This window comes from Lonchura striata, chromosome Z (genome assembly GCF_046129695.1).
Source record: "Lonchura striata isolate bLonStr1 chromosome Z, bLonStr1.mat, whole genome shotgun sequence".
Lineage (NCBI taxonomy): Eukaryota > Metazoa > Chordata > Aves > Passeriformes > Estrildidae > Lonchura > Lonchura striata.
The window spans coordinates 57,755,241-57,773,942 of record NC_134642.1 but is presented as its reverse complement, the minus strand read 5'-3'; the positions used below and the strand labels follow the sequence as shown (position 1 = coordinate 57,773,942).

Genomic DNA, 18,702 nt, shown 5'->3' with positions numbered 1-18,702 from the left:
CTGGCCACCTGGAGGAGGCCACCTGGAGGACAGATTGAGGAAGATGAAGATGGTGAAGTAACCAGGAGATGCTCTGTTCCAGCTCTTGCTTTCAGCATGACTGGCAATAAAACCTCTAAACCCCCCAGAGCCCTGGAGTGTTCCCTTGCGTGTCACGCTGTGCCTAAGCTGGTCAGTGCCTTCCAAGCTGTGCGCTGCGGACAGGCTCTCCCGTTCACGGCTTTGCGCTGCTTCCGAGCGGCCCAAGGCTCTCCCCCTTGCCAGAGTGGCCCTGGCCTGCCCCACACACCTTCCCCGACAGCTGCCCCACACCGCCCCACCTGCCTGGCTGAGATGTTCCCCACCGTGCCCTTGTGTCCCTCCGTGCCAGCTGCCCCTCACGCTGGGTCAGGATGAGGGACCTGGCCTGGCTGTCCCCCGTTTCCTGGCAGTCACTTGGTGCTGAGGAGTAAAGGAGGGTCGAAAGGGCACGTCTTCCTTACGCTTCCCTCTCTTGAACCTCTGGGGCACCAAAGCGCCCTGCTCAAGGGGGCCTGAGGGCCTACACTGGGCTTTCCATGCTACCGTGTCATTCCTCCTTCTCCAAAGCCCTACAATTTGCTGGTTGATGTGAGCGGACTTGGAAATGGGGAAAATGAGATGCTTTCCAATGGAGGCAATCCTTCTGGGTAACTACTGCAGTGTTTCAGCAAGAGAATTTGAAGATAGTGCTGGGCCTTGCATCAATTGCATTGATTTTGAAATGCCACCCTCAGCTTCTGAAGTGTGAGGAGCCCAGGGTAAAGCTCCTTGAAAGACTGGACTGTGCTGTCCACCAGCAGAGGACTTGCGGGTGCGGAGTCACCAGGAAAGCAAGTCTGGCATCCTTGTTCTACAGGTGAACCGAGTTGATTTCCAGAGGAGTTGCGTGCACTTTTCCGCCGTCTCACGCAGTAATTCCTTTCCGCTTTCAAGCTGGCTCCTGGGTCTAGCTGAAGATTTTAACAGAGAGGGGAATGACTACAACTCATTTTCATTGGGATGTGGCTGTGCAAGTGTCCGCCAGGAATCTTACAGGGAGCATGGAGCCTGGGCAAACATCTGTGAGACTGTGGCTTTGGCCTGTTCCAAAGGGCCCTTCCTTGGGCTCGACATCTGCAGGGCGTTGCAGAGCAGTGGGCTGCAGGCTGCTGCCAGAGCTCCAACACAACACAACTGTGGCAGCCCAGGAACCACTGCAGAACTCCTGTGGTTGTTCTGAGGCTTTCAGTGGCCAGAGAAAGAGCAAGCAGGACAAGAGGAGCTTTGTGTCAAGAGTTAAGCCAGCATCTCCCTGCCACAAAAGGGAGGCCGTGCAGCAAACAGAGTGGGAGAAAAAATCAGCATGCACCGGTGTGCTCAAGAAGCATCTGCACGCTGCAATACTCCTGGAAATTTATTTTCTTTGCTTCTTTTTCCCCCTACATGTCATGGAAGAAGCTGGCTTTTCAGAACCAACTAAGATGCCAGGGAGAAGAAGCACACTTGCTTTCTGTTCTCGCGTGCAGGCTGGGCCGCCGTGTCTTCCGAGTTGCCCTGGGACGCCTTGAGCTCTGGCTTATGGACTGGAAGGACATGTTCTGCTGCTTCACGACTGAGCAGAACTTCCCAGGCTTTTCTTTTGCGTCATCTGTACAGAAGGTTTGGTTGCTGGGCACAACAAACCCAGAGCAGCTGCTATTGTGAGGTCAAGGGAGCGGTGCCACGTCACAGTGCCGCGTCACAGCACAGCGATGTCCCGGTGAGCCCGAGGCCTGGTTGTCCAGAGCAGCTTTTCCGCTCGCTCCCTGCAGGAGGATCCCTGCGACCAAGGAGTTCTCAGCAGACGGCCTGCACCCCGAGAGGAGTCTTGCTTTACCCCTTGGGTGGCATTCAGTGTGCGAAGCAGCAGAGCACGGCCAAAATGTTCGGGCAGGTCTGTGCCGCGGTTTGCACCATCTTTACCGTTGCTTATTCTGGATATTACCTGACCCACCTGACTCGTAAGTAAAGGTTTATCCTGGGGCTGGCGTCCCCTGGCTTTTGCTTCGCTCTGCTCCATTCGCCGCGGTAGTGACCGAGTTGATCAGGGAACAAAACTGCCGTTAGGATGCCACCAGTTTGGTAAATCTCCTGCCAGCAGCATCAGCTAAGAAGGGGGTATCTGTACTGGGTGGTAGGTGCAGAGCGTTTGCAATGTAATTTGCAGCCTGCAGCGCTTGCCTTCCCTCCCCGGGACAGCGCGTGGCAGTGGAGTGTGTCATTTCCTCAGCTTGCTGCTTCAACCAAGACAACCTGGAAATTGTAGACTCTGAGGGGAGATGCTCAGAAGTACTTCTCAAAACCCTGTGGCTCTCTCCAGGAGTGAAGGAAAGCCCCTTTTGCTCCAAATGCTGCCATTTAGAGGCCTTGGCTGTGTGCCTTGACCCTTTCTAGGCTGCCCCAAGGTAGCCATTCCCCTGGCGATGCAGCACAAACTCCAGTCCAGTTAGGGTTTGCTGCTGAAGGCAGGAGCTGTTCTGGGGCCGCTGCAGCGGAGAGCTGCCACAGCAAAGGGGCCCTTTGTGGAAGCTTTGCTGTTGTATTGTCTTCCAGCAATTGATGGGAATGGCTTGTGCATGCAATTAAAAAAACGATCTATAAAATACTGGGAAGAGAAGAGGAAAAACTGCTTGAGCTGTTGCATTTCCTTGGCCGTGTTTCTGTTTCTTTCCTGGCAAAAGAGGCCCAAACGTAGACAGCGCCTACTCTAGTGTCCTTGTTTGTTCTCTCGCTTGCTGTGGGAAAGGGCTCTTGCTCCTGGAGGCATGTTGGGAAAGGGAAATGCTCTCCGTTGGGAATGACTTGTGCTGTGGGAGCCCCCAGCAAAAGGCACTTTTCTAAGGGCCTCTGGTTCCTTTTCCCTTGCTCCCTGCAGGTCACCTCACACGTGGATGGAGAAAAGCCTGTGCTTTGGTGAGTGGCAAAGGAACCCCTGACGTTGCTGGCATGTTAGAACTGTGCAGCAAGCTGTGAGCTTGGCCTGTTGCAGTAGAGTGTAGAGTGCCAGCGTGGGAGGCTGAAGGAAAGGCCAGCTGCCTGGTGGCAGCAGCAGTAGCAAAGGGAGCACTGGCTCCTTCCTTATTTTCCCATCAAGAGCCTTTCAAGAGGTGAAAAGCAAATGTGACAGCTCCAAGGTGTCTTGCTGCTTCTAGCCAGCATGGAAGATCAAATGCACAGCAAGAGGCAGTAGCACCTCATTCAGCCATCTTCCGAGGGCTTTCATGACTCAGAATGCCACTTGTATCCAAGTCTATGATTTGCCCTTATTCTGGGTGCTTTCCCAGCGCAGTAGAAAGGAGCTGCTGCAAGGGTTGGCTGTTCCCAGTCTCTCTCACTTCTGTCTGTCTGCAGGGCTCAGCCGCAGGGTCAGCGCCTCGTCTGGCTGGCACTGTTACAGAGGGAGAGGCTGAAGAGGAGCAAAACAGCAGCAAGCCTCCAGCTGCTGTCCCTCCACAGGCTGAACTTGCAGAGCCAGTAAGTGGCATCTGAGCCTGGCACTGCCTTGGATGCAGGGCCAAGCTTCAAGCCAGGCCTTCAAGCCCAGCCCTTGTTGCTTGCGGCTGAAGATGCTGGGGGCTGTGTGCCTGCCATGACCTAGTGCTGCTTCAGCCAAGCCAGGGAGCCCTGGCCAATGGGTCCTGAACTTTGACACTTGAGCATCACTTTGCTGGGATGCTGAGAGGGCTCGAGAATGCCTCTTGGCATCAGACAAGAGGCAGCATTCAATTATTCCCAGCGTAGAAATGAGCCCCTTGTGCCCCCTGGCGATGCGGGCCGCCTGTGGCCAGCGGACAGAGCGGTCCAAAGACTCAGCTGACAGCCTTGCAGGATATTTGGGAAACACTGGCCCCTGGAAGGGACAAGCCACACTCCATGGACTACTTAGGTTCAGGCATGATGTAGACTGCGCTTCACTTGCACATGGTCAGAGCAGGGTTTGGTGAGGAGAATCCTAGAGGGCTCTGCATTGTAAAGGGCGGGTGGGGCTCAGCAGGGCTGGAATGCAGCCCCGAAGGGCCGCCCCCTAATGCCTGAAATACAGAGGGGAAATCGGTGAAAGGGATCAGAGAAGGGACACGCTCTGGGCTTCTGCTCAGACAGTTGCATGCCAGCTCCAGGGTGATTTCATTGCCCAGGAAAACACAGGAGGAGGAAGAACCGCAACAAGGCTCTGGAGCCCTGTTCTGATCTCTGTGTGGATCTTTGCAAGCCCATCAATGGCTAGTTCCACTCGTCGTGCAGAAAGGCCAGCACGATGGAGCATGGAAGTGGCCATGAGGGGCTGTATCGAAGTAGCCTTAGTGGTTTTCCCATTGCCTTTGGGAAGGGGACGTCCAAAAGCCCCCAGCTGAGGAGGCCTGGCGGTGGCCGACAGCATCTTCCGAAGGCCTTGCTTTTGCCGTGTGCTCTCCGGGGCGTCTGTGCCAGCCGCCCTTCTGACGGGCAATCCTTTCTGGTCCCAGCTCAAGACAGGCTCTGCCATTCAACGTGCCGCTGGACCGGCATCGCCTGCAGCGGCCAGCTGTCCCCCAGCTGCCGGCACTTCATCCAGCAGCCCAGCCCAGCAGCCCGAGATGAGAGAGGAGCAGGGCCTGAAGACACTGAGTACGTCTGCCGTGTTTCTTGTCTGCCAGAGCAGTGCGTTGTCTGCCTGTCTCGGTGCAGGCTGCGCCAGAAGTTCCTCCTCGGTCTCAGAGGCGCTGAGGCCTCTCTGCAGAAGCTGTTGTTGTGCTTTGAGGCAGCGAGGGAGCGCGCGGGGTGTTCCTGCTGCCTCTGGGGGCACCTGGGCCTGGCTTGGCTCTGCCTGGGCTGCCTTTTGTGGCACGTCGCGAGTGACTGGCCCCAGGGAGCTCTCAAGCTCCTGACAGTGGGCATGCATTTTGGATTGTGTGGGCAGCAAGGCCTCCGGTTGAAAGTGAGCTCCTGGCACTGCTTTTGTCTCTCTCAGGGAGCATTGTGAGTCTGGGCGAGCCAATGAAGAAATACAGGGCATTTGAAGAACTTGGACGAGGGTAAGTGTGACGTCTGCTCCATAGAACAAACCGTGGGCCGGGTCTTCAGCTTGTGCAATATCCAGCGTGAAGTCAGGCCAGTTCCAAACGCGGTCAGCCTCGGGCTTTGCCTCCTGTCACCTCTCAGGACGGCTCAGTCAGAGCAGTCAGGAAGCATCAGCAAAGACAACTTGATGCAAGCGACGCCTTGCTTGCAGCAGTGAGGAGCAGGACCTGGAAGATCTCCTGGCCCTGTGTCTGTATGGCCTCCAAGGGCACCTTGCCACTCAAGAGCTGTCTGAGGACAGTTCTTGAAGGCAGTGTTTTCCAAGTTAGTCTTCTCCAGATGTAAGCCCACTTGCACACGTGTGCGCAAAGCCACACAGAGATCGAGCCCCCCTTCCACTGGAATGGAACCAAGTGGGCGTGTGCCTTGGAGATTTGCACGGGTCCTTGGTCTCCATGAGGGAGCTCCGTGTTCCCTGTCTGGCATGGCAGAGGGCTGGTGGGCTGCCGTGCTGCCGGCTGAAGAGACGCCGCAGCCAGGCGTTTTCTAAGGAGTCCAGGCAGCCTAGGGAGATCTCCTGCCTAGGCTTGCTTTCACTGCCAGGGCTATAAAGGGCTTTTTCTGCTGCCCTTTTCTTTCTAGGGGCTTTGGAGCTGTTTATAAAGCCCTCGACACCAGCACAGGACAACAGGTAAAGTGTCCATACCCGCGGCAGTTTCTCCCTAAGCTCTGCTGTCTGGCAACAGGGCAGTTTGGCACAGCTCGCTGTGTCATGGCACGAGCGCTCGCTCCGTGTTCCTTGAGGTCTCGTGCAGGGAGCGACTTCTCAAGTTAATGGTGGCCAATGTCTTTGTAGGTGGCCATCAAGATAATGTCTCTTCAGGAGAAGATGTCTGAGGAGCTGGCTGTCAATGAAATCTTGGTGATGAGGGACAGCAGGAATCCCAATATTGTCAGCTACTTAGACAGGTTGGGGTATTCTCACGTCTATGTAGCTTTAGACATCTGCATGTGCACGGGAGGAGTTTGCAGCTGGCTTTCAGTAATCTCTTCTGGCATGTGTAGCTTGGAGAGCAGTTGCAAAAGCCTGGGTCAGACCCTCGGGTGCCTGAGCCGTGCCCATTCCTCTCTCTCCATGCCGTGGTTTCCTTCTTTCAGCTACCTGGTGGATGCGGAGCTCTGGCTGGTGATGGAGTTCATGGACGGCGGCACGTTGTTCGATGTGCTCCGGGCAGTGTACCTGGAGGAAGGACAGATAGGCGCCGTCTGTCGGGAGGTGAGGCGTCCCGCTTGTGCTTCCCCTGGCCTGCCCAGGATGGTTCTTGTCAGCTGGTGGTTAAGGAGAGCAGAGATTTCTTGGCCCCGGCTTTCTTTTGGCGCTGCTCTCACGACACAGAGCAGAAGAAAGAGCATTAATCTGAAGGGAACTGCCTGCTGGAGTCCCCGCACGCCTTAGGCTCTGTTCTTGCACTCTTCCATGCTGTCCGTCCTCTGGCGCTCGTGCACACTCACTTGTTTCATTTCCTGGCTTGCTCCTCTCAGCTTTGCCTCTGAATGTTTGTCTGGAGCCTGTCCGTCTGTCCGACATTCCTTGACATTCTAAGCCCGCATGCGGGTGGCAGAATTTCAAGCCGAGGGCGAAGGAGATGTCCTCAGCTTCAAAGCACGGCATTGCAGCCCAGATGGCGAGGGATTCTGAAACAGGTCTAATGTGCTGCTTCCTCCTCTGCTGCCACAGGGCTTCCAATGAAATCGTTGCCATGCTGCTTGCCAGCCAAAGGTCACGTGCTTGGTACCAATGGCAGGATGGACTCGTGCAAGCTCAGATGCCTTCGCTTTGAAATATCCAAAGCACTTCTAAGAGTGTTGAAGCAGCAAGCTCTTGCTCTTGACAGCGCCGTGCTAGTGCTCCCTCCTTCACAATTCCCTGAGAAAGCTGTCAACCTCTTGGAGCCCTTTTCTTTCTTCTGGGATTAAATCAGATGCTGAATGTTAACTTTCCTTCCCTCCTTTCTCTCTCAGTGCCTGCAAGGACTGCATTTCCTTCATTCCCGCCAAGTCATCCACAGGGACATCAAAAGCGGCAACGTTCTCGTGGGCATGGACGGATCTGTCAAGCTGGGTGGGTATCGTCCCTGCTCAGGGGCAGCCTTCCCCGCGTGTGCTGTGGGGCTGCTTTTTGGTGACTGCCACTTCCCCAGAAGCGCTGCTCAGGCAGCGCGTGAATCGTGAGGGTGTTTCTGAAATGGCCAATGCCCTATTTCCCTGGCTCCAGCCACAGGGAAGGCAAGCTCAGCTGCCTTTTCAGCTAGACTGGGCATGGCCTTGGCAGGCTTGGAGTGGGCCATCCTTTAGGCCGGTTTGCCAGCGGTGGCTGGCTTTGACAGGCTTTGTTTTTCTCCTCAGCTGACTTTGGCCTCTGCGCTCAGCTCAGCCCTGAGCGCAGCAAGCGCAGCTCCAGAGTGGGCACTCCCAGCTGGATGGCCCCGGAAGTGGTGAGAGGAGAAGCCTACGGCCCCAAAGTGGACATCTGGTCCCTGGGGATCATGGGGCTGGAAATGGTGGAAGGGGAAGCTCCTTATGAGAGGATGGCCCGTGTCAGGGTAAGGTGCAGCTTAGAAAGGGGGCTCTGTGTGGAGAGAGCTGTTGTGGCTAGGAAAGGAGCAGCTAGAGTGCCCTCTTCCATCCATGTGTTGTAGGTTTTTGAACTGATAGAAACGAACGGGCCCCCGAAACTGCAGAACCCCAGGCACCACTCGGCTCTCCTGCGCGACTTTCTGCGCTGCTGCCTGCAGGCAGACGAGGACAGGCGCTGGTCTGCCCAGGAACTCCTGCAGGTGAGAAAAAGCAAAGGGGCAAAAAGCCCTGCCAGCTGAGGACACCTGCATCCAGGGATCAAGAGGAGTGTGGGCTGCGTGGGTGAGGCAGCTTCCAGGAGAGGAAGGCCCACGGGGAATGTGCTGCCCTCGGTCCTCTTGGTGTGTCTTTTGGGCAGCCAAGGAGTCCTGCTTGGGCCCGTGAGGATGTGCTCATGGAAAGTAACGGGGGTTCCCTTCTTTTTGGTTTTTCTTCCGGGCAGCATCCGTTTGTGACCTCAGGCGAGCCAGCCTCCAGCCTGGCTGCTCTGGTCACCTCAGCCAAGCAAGTGCTGGAAGACTGGAGAGGAGACGCTTGCGCCTGAGGAGGCCCTTGTGCCGTGCCAGCTCCGAGCAGGGGCAAGGGGATGTGTTGTGTTTGGGCAGAGATTCAGCCATCCCCTGACTTTTTAATAAGGGGCTGTGCTGTAGATAGGAAATGTAATGGTTCCGGAATTTTCTTAGTTTAGCTAGGTTCAACTTAAACCGTTGTTGGGTTTTTTTTTCATGAAAAGATTAACTTTTAAAAATTAAGGAAATTCAGGCAGAGAATTCAAAGGACTGTAGAATCTAGATAGCTTAGATAGTAGAGGATAGTTTAGCTTAGAATATAGTCTTGTTAATTTAGGTAAGTTCTGAGCTCTCTTTTAAGTAGAAAAGAAGGAATTGTCATAATCAGAATTAAGCTGTGAGAGGAAAAGCTGTGATGCAGCAGAAGTGCACTGTGCAGGCGCTACAAGCTGTCAGCCTGATCAGGCCAGCTGCCGGGCAGAATGATAAAGATGCAGAAGTAGTGAGGGGACACTTTGTTTCAGCCAGAGTGGCAATAAAACTCTGACATAGGCCGAGCGTTGGAAGACTCCCTTCCTTGCCATGCTCTAGCTAAGCTGGACAGTCCCTTGCAGAGGCCCAGAGATCACGCTGAGGTAAGCAGCTTTGCTTACCGCAAGTGGGGAAAGCAAGTGCAGGAAAACTGGCGTGCAGACGCCTGCGCCTGAGGAGGCCCTCGTGCCCTGCCAGCTCAGGGGAGGGAAACGGGGATGGATCGTGCATAGGCAGAGCTTCAGCCATCCCCTGAGTTTTACGAGGAGCTCTGCTGTAGATAGGAAATGTAATGTTTTGAGGTTTTCTGAGCTTAGCTGTCTTTAGTTAGGACTAGAGACCATAGAAGGCTTCAGTCATGAAGCATTGTTTAGAAAAGAGTAGAGTAGTGTTGATGTAGGGAAGCTCAGAATTATCCCTTAAGGAGAAATGAATGAATTGTCATCAGAAGAATTGAGCTATCCAAGAAGAATGTGGGATTGAGCAGATCTGGAGCAGGCATGTCCCACGAGTTGTCTGCCTGAACTGGCCACCTGGAGGAGGCCACCTGGAGGACAGATTGAGGAAGATGAAGATGGTGAAGTAACCAGGAGATGCTCTGTTCCAGCTCTTGCTTTCAGCATGACTGGCAATAAAACCTCTAAACCCCCCAGAGCCCTGGAGTGTTCCCTTGCGTGTCACGCTGTGCCTAAGCTGGTCAGTGCCTTCCAAGCTGTGCGCTGCGGACAGGCTCTCCCGTTCACGGCTTTGCGCTGCTTCCGAGCGGCCCAAGGCTCTCCCCCTTGCCAGAGTGGCCCTGGCCTGCCCCACACACCTTCCCCGACAGCTGCCCCACACCGCCCACCTGCCTGGCTGAGATGTTCCCCACCGTGCCCTTGTGTCCCTCCGTGCCAGCTGCCCCTCACGCTGGGTCAGGATGAGGGACCTGGCCTGGCTGTCCCCCGTTTCCTGGCGGTCACTTGGTGCTGAGGAGTAAAGGAGGGTCGAAAGGGCACGTCTTCCTTACGCTTCCCTCTCTTGAACCTCTGGGGCACCAAAGCGCCCTGCTCAAGGGGGCCTGAGGGCCTACACTGGGCTTTCCATGCTACCGTGTCATTCCTCCTTCTCCAAAGCCCTACAATTTGCTGGTTGATGTGAGCGGACTTGGAAATGGGGAAAATGAGATGCTTTCCAATGGAGGCAATCCTTCTGGGTAACTACTGCAGTGTTTCAGCAAGAGAATTTGAAGATAGTGCTGGGCCTTGCATCAATTGCATTGATTTTGAAATGCCACCCTCAGCTTCTGAAGTGTGAGGAGCCCAGGGTAAAGCTCCTTGAAAGACTGGACTGTGCTGTCCACCAGCAGAGGACTTGCGGGTGCGGAGTCACCAGGAAAGCAAGTCTGGCATCCTTGTTCTACAGGTGAACCGAGTTGATTTCCAGAGGAGTTGCGTGCACTTTTCCGCCGTCTCACGCAGTAATTCCTTTCCGCTTTCAAGCTGGCTCCTGGGTCTAGCTGAAGATTTTAACAGAGAGGGGAATGACTACAACTCATTTTCATTGGGATGTGGCTGTGCAAGTGTCCGCCAGGAATCTTACAGGGAGCATGGAGCCTGGGCAAACATCTGTGAGACTGTGGCTTTGGCCTGTTCCAAAGGGCCCTTCCTTGGGCTCGACATCTGCAGGGCATTGCAGAGCAGTGGGCTGCAGGCTGCTGCCAGAGCTCCAACACAACACAACTGTGGCAGCCCAGGAACCACTGCAGAGCTCCTGTGGCTGTTCTGAGGCTTTCAGTGGCCAGAGAAAGAGCAAGCAGGACAAGAGGAGCTTTGTGTCAAGAGCTAAGCCAGCATCTCCCTGCCACAAAAGGGAGGCCGTGCAGCAAACAGAGTGGGAGAAAAAATCAGCATGCACCGGTGTGCTCAAGAAGCATCTGCACGCTGCAATACTCCTGGAAATTTTTTTTCTTTGCTTCTTTTTCCCCCTACATGTCATGGAAGAAGCTGGCTTTTCAGAACCAACTAAGATGCCAGGGAGAAGAAGCACACTTGCTTTCTGTTCTCGCGTGCAGGCTGGGCTGCCGTTTCTTCTGAGTTGCCCTGGGACGCCTTGAGCTCTGGCTTATGGACTGGAAGGACATGTTCTGCTGCTTCACGACTGAGCAGAACTTCCCAGGCTTTTCTTTTGCGTCATCTGTACAGAAGGTTTGGTTGCTGGGCACAACAAACCCAGAGCAGCTGCTATTGTGAGGTCAAGGGAGCGGTGCCACGTCACAGTGCCGCGTCACAGCACAGCGATGTCCCGGTGAGCCCGAGGCCTGGTTGTCCAGAGCAGCTTTTCCGCTCGCTCCCTGCAGGAGGATCCCTGCGACCAAGGAGTTCTCAGGAGACGGCCTGCACCCCGAGAGGAGTCTTGCTTTACCCCTTGGGTGGCATTCAGTGTGCGAAGCAGCAGAGCACGGCCAAAATGTTCGGGCAGGTCTGTGCCGCGGTTTGCACCATCTTTACCGTTGCTTATTCTGGATATTACCTGACCCACCTGACTCGTAAGTAAAGGTTTATCCTGGGGCTGGCGTCCCCTGGCTTTTGCTTCGCTCTGCTCCATTCGCCGCGGTAGTGACCGAGTTGATCAGGGAACAAAACTGCCGTTAGGATGCCACCAGTTTGGTAAATCTCCTGCCAGCAGCATCAGCTAAGAAGGGGGTATCTGTACTGGGTGGTAGGTGCAGAGCGTTTGCAATGTAATTTGCAGCCTGCAGTGCTTGCCTTCCCTCCCCGGGACAGCGCGTGGCAGTGGAGTGTGTCATTTCCTCAGCTTGCTGCTTCAACCAAGACAACCTGGAAATTGTAGACTCTGAGGGGAGATGCTCAGAAGTACTTCTCAAAACCCTGTGGCTCTCTCCAGGAGTGAAGGAAAGCCCCTTTTGCTCCAAATGCTGCCATTTAGAGGCCTTGGCTGTGTGCCTTGACCCTTTCTAGGCTGCCCCAAGGTAGCCATTCCCCTGGCGATGCAGCACAAACTCCAGTCCAGTTAGGGTTTGCTGCTGAAGGCAGGAGCTGTTCTGGGGCCACTGCAGCGGAGAGCTGCCACAGCAAAGGGGCCCTTTGTGGAAGCTTTGCTGTTGTATTGTCTTCCAGCAATTGATGGGAATGGCTTGTGCATGCAATTAAAAAAAACGATCTATAAAATACTGGGAAGAGAAGAGGAAAAACTGCTTGAGCTGTTGCATTTCCTTGGCCGTGTTTCTGTTTCTTTCCTGGCAAAAGAGGCCCAAACGTAGACAGCGCCTACTCTAGTGTCCTTGTTTGTTCTCTCGCTTGCTGTGGGAAAGGGCTCTTGCTCCTGGAGGCATGTTGGGAAAGGGAAATGCTCTCCGTTGGGAATGACTTGTGCTGTGGGAGCCCCCAGCAAAAGGCACTTTTCTAAGGGCCTCTGGTTCCTTTTCCCTTGCTCCCTGCAGGTCACCTCACACGTGGATGGAGAAAAGCCTGTGCTTTGGTGAGCGGCAAAGGAACCCCTGACGTTGCTGGCATGTTAGAACTGTGCAGCAAGCTGTGAGCTTGGCCTGTTGCAGTAGAGTGTAGAGTGCCAGCGTGGGAGGCTGAAGGAAAGGCCAGCTGCCTGGTGGCAGCAGCAGTAGCAAAGGGAGCACTGGCTCCTTCCTTATTTTCCCATCAAGAGCCTTTCAAGAGGTGAAAAGCAAATGTGACAGCTCCAAGGTGTCTTGCTGCTTCTAGCCAGCATGGAAGATCAAATGCACAGCAAGAGGCAGTAGCACCTCATTCAGCCATCTTCCGAGGGCTTTCATGACTCAGAATGCCACTTGTATCCAAGTCTATGATTTGCCCTTATTCTGGGTGCTTTCCCAGCGCAGTAGAAAGCAGCTGCTGCAAGGGTTGGCTGTTCCCAGTCTCTCTCACTTCTGTCTGTCTGCAGGGCTCAGCCGCAGGGTCAGCGCCTCGTCTGGCTGGCACTGTTACAGAGGGAGAGGCTGAAGAGGAGCAAAACAGCAGCAAGCCTCCAGCTGCTGTCCCTCCACAGGCTGAACTTGCAGAGCCAGTAAGTGGCATCTGAGCCTGGCACTGCCTTGGATGCAGGGCCAAGCTTCAAGCCAGGCCTTCAAGCCCAGCCCTTGTTGCTTGCGGCTGAAGATGCTGGGGGCTGTGTGCCTGCCATGACCTAGTGCTGCTTCAGCCAAGCCAGGGAGCCCTGGCCAGTGGGTCCTGAACTTTGACACTTGAGCATCACTTTGCTGGGATGCTGAGAGGGCTCGAGAATGCCTCTTGGCATCAGACAAGAGGCAGCATTCAATTATTCCCAGCGTAGAAATGAGCCCCTTGTGCCCCCTGGCGATGCGGGCCGCCTGTGGCCAGCGGACAGAGCAGTCCAAAGACTCAGCTGACAGCCTTGCAGAATATTTGGGAAACACTGGCCCCTGGAAGGGACAAGCCACACTCCATGGACTACTTAGGTTCAGGCATGATGTAGACTGCGCTTCACTTGCACATGGTCAGAGCAGGGTTTGGTGAGGAGAATCCTAGAGGGCTCTGCATTGTAAAGGGCGGGTGGGGCTCAGCAGGGCTGGAATGCAGCCCCGAAGGGCCGCCCCCTAATGCCTGAAATACAGAGGGGAAATCGGTGAAAGGGATCAGAGAAGGGACACGCTCTGGGCTTCTGCTCAGACAGTTGCATGCCAGCTCCAGGGTGATTTCATTGCCCAGGAAAACACAGGAGGAAGAAGAACCGCAACAAGGCTCTGGAGCCCTGTTCTGATCTCTGTGCGGATCTTTGCAAGCCCATCAATGGCTAGTTCCACTCGTCGTGCAGAAAGGCCAGCACGATGGAGCATGGAAGTGGCCATGAGGGGCTGTATCGAAGTAGCCTTAGTGGTTTTCCCATTGCCTTTGGGAAGGGGACGTCCAAAAGCCCCCAGCTGAGGAGGCCTGGCGGTGGCCGACAGCATCTTCCGAAGGCCTTGCTTTTGCCGTGTGCTCTCCGGGGCGTCTGTGCCAGCCGCCCTTCTGACGGGCAATCCTTTCTGGTCCCAGCTCAAGACAGGCTCTGCCATTCAACGTGCCGCTGGACCGGCATCGCCTGCAGCGGCCAGCTGTCCCCCAGCTGCCGGCACTTCATCCAGCAGCCCAGCCCAGCAGCCCGAGATGAGAGAGGAGCAGGGCCTGAAGACACGGAGTACGTCTGCCGTGTTTCTTGTCTGCCAGAGCAGTGCGTTGTCTGCCTGTCTCGGTGCAGGCTGCGCCAGAAGTTCCTCCTCGGTCTCAGAGGCGCTGAGGCCTCTCTGCAGAGGCTGTTGTTGTGCTTTGAGGCAGCGAGGGAGCGCTCGGGGTGTTCCTGCTGCCTCTGGGGGCACCTGGGCCTGGCTTGGCTCTGCCTGGGCTGCCTTTTGTGGCACGTCGCGAGTGACTGGCCCCAGGGAGCTCTCAAGCTCCTGACAGTGGGCATGCATTTTGGATTGTGTGGGCAGCAAGGCCTCCGGTTGAAAGTGAGCTCCTGGCACTGCTTTTGTCTCTCTCAGGGAGCATTGTGAGTCTGGGCGAGCCAATGAAGAAATACAGGGCATTTGAAGAACTTGGACGAGGGTAAGTGTGACGTCTGCTCCATAGAACAAACCGTGGGCCGGGTCTTCAGCTTGTGCAATATCCAGCGTGAAGTCAGGCCAGTTCCAAACGCGGTCAGCCTCGGGCTTTGCCTCCTGTCACCTCTCAGGACGGCTCAGTCAGAGCAGTCAGGAAGCATCAGCAAAGACAACTTGATGCAAGCGACGCCTTGCTTGCAGCAGTGAGGAGCAGGACCTGGAAGATCTCCTGGCCCTGTGTCTGTATGGCCTCCAAGGGCACCTTGCCACTCAAGAGCTGTCTGAGGACAGTTCTTGAAGGCAGTGTTTTCCAAGTTAGTCTTCTCCAGATGTAAGCCCACTTGCACACCTGTGCGCAAAGCCACACAGAGATCGAGCCCCCCTTCCACTGGAATGGAACCAAGTGGGCGTGTGCCTTGGAGATTTGCACGGGTCCTTGGTCTCCATGAGGGAGCTCCGTGTTCCCTGTCCGGCATGGCAGAGGGCTGGTGGGCTGCCGTGCTGCCGGCTGAAGAGACGCCGCAGCCAGGCGTTTTCTAAGGAGTCCAGGCAGCCTAGGGAGATCTCCTGCCTAGGCTTGCTTTCACTGCCAGGGCTATAAAGGGCTTTTTCTGCTGCCCTTTTCTTTCTAGGGGCTTTGGAGCTGTTTATAAAGCCCTCGACACCAGCACAGGACAACAGGTATAGTGTCCATACCCGCAGCAGTTTCTCCCTAAGCTCTGCTGTCTGGCAACAGGGCAGTTTGGCACAGCTCGCTGTGTCATGGCACGAGCGCTCGCTCCGTGTTCCTTGAGGTCTCGTGCAGGGAGCGACTTCTCAAGTTAATGGTGGCCAATGTCTTTGTAGGTGGCCATCAAGATAATGTCTCTTCAGGAGAAGATGTCTGAGGAGCTGGCTGTCAATGAAATCTTGGTGATGAGGGACAGCAGGAATCCCAATATTGTCAGCTACTTAGACAGGTTGGGGTATTCTCACGTCTATGTAGCTTTAGACATCTGCATGTGCACGGGAGGAGTTTGCAGCTGGCTTTCAGTAATCTCTTCTGGCATGTGTAGCTTGGAGAGCAGTTGCAAAAACCTGGGTCAGACCCTCGGGTGCCTGAGCCGTGCCGATTCCTCTCTCTCCATGCCGTGGTTTCCTTCTTTCAGCTACCTGGTGGATGCGGAGCTCTGGCTGGTGATGGAGTTCATGGACGGCGGCACGTTGTTCGATGTGCTCCGGGCAGTGTACCTGGAGGAAGGACAGATAGGCGCCGTCTGTCGGGAGGTGAGGCGTCCCGCTTGTGCTTCCCCTGGCCTGCCCAGGATGGTTCTTGTCAGCTGGTGGTTAAGGAGAGCAGAGATTTCTTGGCCCCGGCTTTCTTTTGGCGCTGCTCTCACGACACAGAGCAGAAGAAAGAGCATTAATCTGAAGGGAACTGCCTGCTGGAGTCCCCGCACGCCTTAGGCTCTGTTCTTGCACTCTTCCATGCTGTCCGTCCTCTGGCGCTCGTGCACACTCACTTGTTTCATTTCCTGGCTTGCTCCTCTCAGCTTTGCCTCTGAATGTTTGTCTGGAGCCTGTCCGTCTGTCCGACATTCCTTGACATTCTAAGCCCGCATGCGGGTGGCAGAATTTCAAGCCGAGGGCGAAGGAGATGTCCTCAGCTTCAAAGCACGGCATTGCAGCCCAGATGGCGAGGGATTCTGAAACAGGTCTAATGTGCTGCTTCCTCCTCTGCTGCCACAGGGCTTCCAATGAAATCGTTGCCATGCTGCTTGCCAGCCAAAGGTCACGTGCTTGGTACCAATGGCAGGATGGACTCGTGCAAGCTCAGATGCCTTCGCTTTGAAATATCCAAAGCACTTCTAAGAGTGTTGAAGCAGCAAGCTCTTGCTCTTGACAGCGCCGTGCTAGTGCTCCCTCCTTCACAATTCCCTGAGAAAGCTGTCAACCTCTTGGAGCCCTTTTCTTTCTTCTGGGATTAAATCAGATGCTGAATGTTAACTTTCCTTCCCTCCTTTCTCTCTCAGTGCCTGCAAGGACTGCATTTCCTTCATTCCCGCCAAGTCATCCACAGGGACATCAAAAGCGGCAACGTTCTCGTGGGCATGGACGGATCTGTCAAGCTGGGTGGGTATCGTCCCTGCTCAGGGGCAGCCTTCCCCGCGTGTGCTGTGGGGCTGCTTTTTGGTGACTGCCACTTCCCCAGAAGCGCTGCTCAGCCAGCGCGTGAATCGTGAGGGTGTTTCTGAAATGGCCAATGCCCTATTTCCCTGGCTCCAGCCACAGGGAAGGCAAGCTCAGCTGCCTTTTCAGCTAGACTGGGCATGGCCTTGGCAGGCTTGGAGTGGGCCATCCTTTAGGCCGGTTTGCCAGCGGTGGCTGGCTTTGACAGGCTTTGTTTTTCTCCTCAGCTGACTTTGGCCTCTGCGCTCAGCTCAGCCCTGAGCGCAGCAAGCGCAGCTCCAGAGTGGGCACTCCCAGCTGGATGGCCCCGGAAGTGGTGAGAGGAGAAGCCTACGGCCCCAAAGTGGACATCTGGTCCCTGGGGATCATGGGGCTGGAAATGGTGGAAGGGGAAGCTCCTTATGAGAGGATGGCCCGTGTCAGGGTAAGGTGCAGCTTAGAAAGGGGGCTCTGTGTGGAGAGAGCTGTTGTGGCTAGGAAAGGAGCAGCTAGAGTGCCCTCTTCCATCCATGTGTTGTAGGTTTTTGAACTGATAGAAATGAACGGGCCCCCGAAACTGCAGAACCCCAGGCACCACTCGGCTCTCCTGCGCGACTTTCTGCGCTGCTGCCTGCAGGCAGACGAGGACAGGCGCTGGTCTGCCCAGGAACTCCTGCAGGTGAGAAAAAGCAAAGGGGCAAAAAGCCCTGCCAGCTGAGGACACCTGCATCCAGGGATCAAGAGGAGTGTGGGCTGCGTGGGTGAGGCAGCTTCCAGGAGAGGAAGGCCCACGGGGAATGTGCTGCCCTCGGTCCTCTTGGTGTGTCTTTTGGGCAGCCAAGGAGTCCTGCTTGGGCCCGTGAGGATGTGCTCATGGAAAGTAACGGGGGTTCCCTTCTTTTTGGTTTTTCTTCCGGGCAGCATCCGTTTGTGACCTCAGGCGAGCCAGCCTCCAGCCTGGCTGCTCTGGTCACCTCAGCCAAGCAAGTGCTGGAAGACTGGAGAGGAGACGCTTGCGCCTGAGGAGGCCCTTGTGCCGTGCCAGCTCCGAGCAGGGGCAAGGGGATGTGTTGTGTTTGGGCAGAGATTCAGCCATCCCCTGACTTTTTAATAAGGGGCTGTGCTGTAGATAGGAAATGTAATGGTTCCGGAATTTTCTTAGTTTAGCTAGGTTCAACTTAAACCGTTGTTGGGTTTTTTTTTCATGAAAAGATTAACTTTTAAAAATTAAGGAAATTCAGGCAGAGAATTCAAAGGACTGTAGAATCTAGATAGCTTAGATAGTAGAGGATAGTTTAGCTTAGAATATAGTCTTGTTAATTTAGGTAAGTTCTGAGCTCTCTTTTAAGTAGAAAAGAAGGAATTGTCATAATCAGAATTAAGCTGTGAGAGGAAAAGCTGTGATGCAGCAGAAGTGCACTGTGCAGGCGCTACAAGCTGTCAGCCTGATCAGGCCAGCTGCCGGGCAGAATGATAAAGATGCAGAAGTAGTGAGGGGACACTTTGTTTCAGCCAGAGTGGCAATAAAACTCTGACATAGGCCGAGCGTTGGAAGACTCCCTTCCTTGCCATGCTCTAGCTAAGCTGGACAGTCCCTTGCAGAGGCCCAGAGATCACGCTGAGGTAAGCAGCTTTGCTTACCGCAAGTGGGGAAAGCAAGTGCAGGAAAACTGGCGTGCAGACGCCTGCGCCTGAGGAGGCCCTCGTGCCCTGCCAGCTCAGGGGAGGGAAACGGGGATGGATCGTGCATAGGCAGAGCTTCAGCCATCCCCTGAGTTTTACGAGGAGCTCTGCTGTAGATAGGAAATGTAATGTTTTGAGGTTTTCTGAGCTTAGCTGTCTTTAGTTAGGACTAGAGACCATAGAAGGCTTCATTCATGAAGCATTGTTTAGAAAAGAGTAGAGTAGTGTTGATGTAGGGAAGCTCAGAATTATCCCTTAAGGAGAAATGAATGAATTGTCATCAGAAGAATTGAGCTATCCAAGAAGAATGTGGGATTGAGCAGATCTGGAGCAGGCATGTCCCACGAGTTGTCTGCCTGAACTGGCCACCTGGAGGAGGCCACCTGGAGGACAGATTGAGGAAGATGAAGATGGTGAAGTAACCAGGAGATGCTCTGTTCCAGCTCTTGCTTTCAGCATGACTGGCAATAAAACCTCTAAACCCCCCAGAGCCCTGGAGTGTTCCCTTGCGTGTCACGCTGTGCCTAAGCTGGTCAGTGCCTTCCAAGCTGTGCGCTGCGGACGGGCTCTCCCGTTCACGGCTTT

The 18,702-nt window shown here is 55.0% G+C and overlaps 2 protein-coding genes across 2 annotated transcripts; both read left to right on the top strand.

Annotated features, from left to right (window-relative positions):
- Positions 1-392: 392 nt before the first annotated feature.
- LOC144248226 (serine/threonine-protein kinase PAK 3-like) lies at positions 393-8,218 on the top strand. The gene is made up of 13 exons (XM_077790168.1): positions 393-438; positions 819-932; positions 1,812-2,000; positions 3,391-3,404; positions 4,503-4,644; positions 4,988-5,051; positions 5,680-5,728; positions 5,894-6,006; positions 6,196-6,313; positions 7,060-7,159; positions 7,444-7,640; positions 7,737-7,874; positions 8,117-8,218. The coding sequence occupies exons 1-13, from the start codon at positions 393-395 to the stop codon at positions 8,216-8,218; spliced, it is 1,386 nt and encodes a 461-aa protein (XP_077646294.1).
- A 1,412-nt stretch (positions 8,219-9,630) lies between these two features.
- Positions 9,631-17,457, top strand: LOC144248225 (serine/threonine-protein kinase PAK 3-like). The gene is made up of 13 exons (XM_077790167.1): positions 9,631-9,676; positions 10,057-10,170; positions 11,050-11,238; positions 12,630-12,643; positions 13,742-13,883; positions 14,227-14,290; positions 14,919-14,967; positions 15,133-15,245; positions 15,435-15,552; positions 16,299-16,398; positions 16,683-16,879; positions 16,976-17,131; positions 17,356-17,457. Exons 1-13 carry the CDS (start codon positions 9,631-9,633, stop codon positions 17,455-17,457), a joined length of 1,404 nt encoding a protein of 467 aa, XP_077646293.1.
- The last annotated feature ends 1,245 nt before the right edge of the window (positions 17,458-18,702 follow it).

Bases quoted from the DNA above. Each gene is read 5' to 3' on its own strand.
- LOC144248225 (XM_077790167.1), top strand. From the start codon at position 9,631: ATGAGGGACCTGGCCTGGCTGTCCCCCGTTTCCTGGCGGTCACTTG. The intron at 10,171-11,049 runs GTAATTCCTTTC...CGCTCCCTGCAG, and splicing joins CTTTTCCGCCGTCTCACGCA to GAGGATCCCTGCGACCAAGG. The intron at 16,880-16,975 runs GTAAGGTGCAGC...CATGTGTTGTAG, and splicing joins AGAGGATGGCCCGTGTCAGG to GTTTTTGAACTGATAGAAAT.
- LOC144248226 (XM_077790168.1), top strand. From the start codon at position 393: ATGAGGGACCTGGCCTGGCTGTCCCCCGTTTCCTGGCAGTCACTTG. The intron at 5,052-5,679 runs GTAAGTGTGACG...TTTTCTTTCTAG, and splicing joins TTTGAAGAACTTGGACGAGG to GGGCTTTGGAGCTGTTTATA. The intron at 5,729-5,893 runs GTAAAGTGTCCA...ATGTCTTTGTAG, and splicing joins ACACCAGCACAGGACAACAG to GTGGCCATCAAGATAATGTC.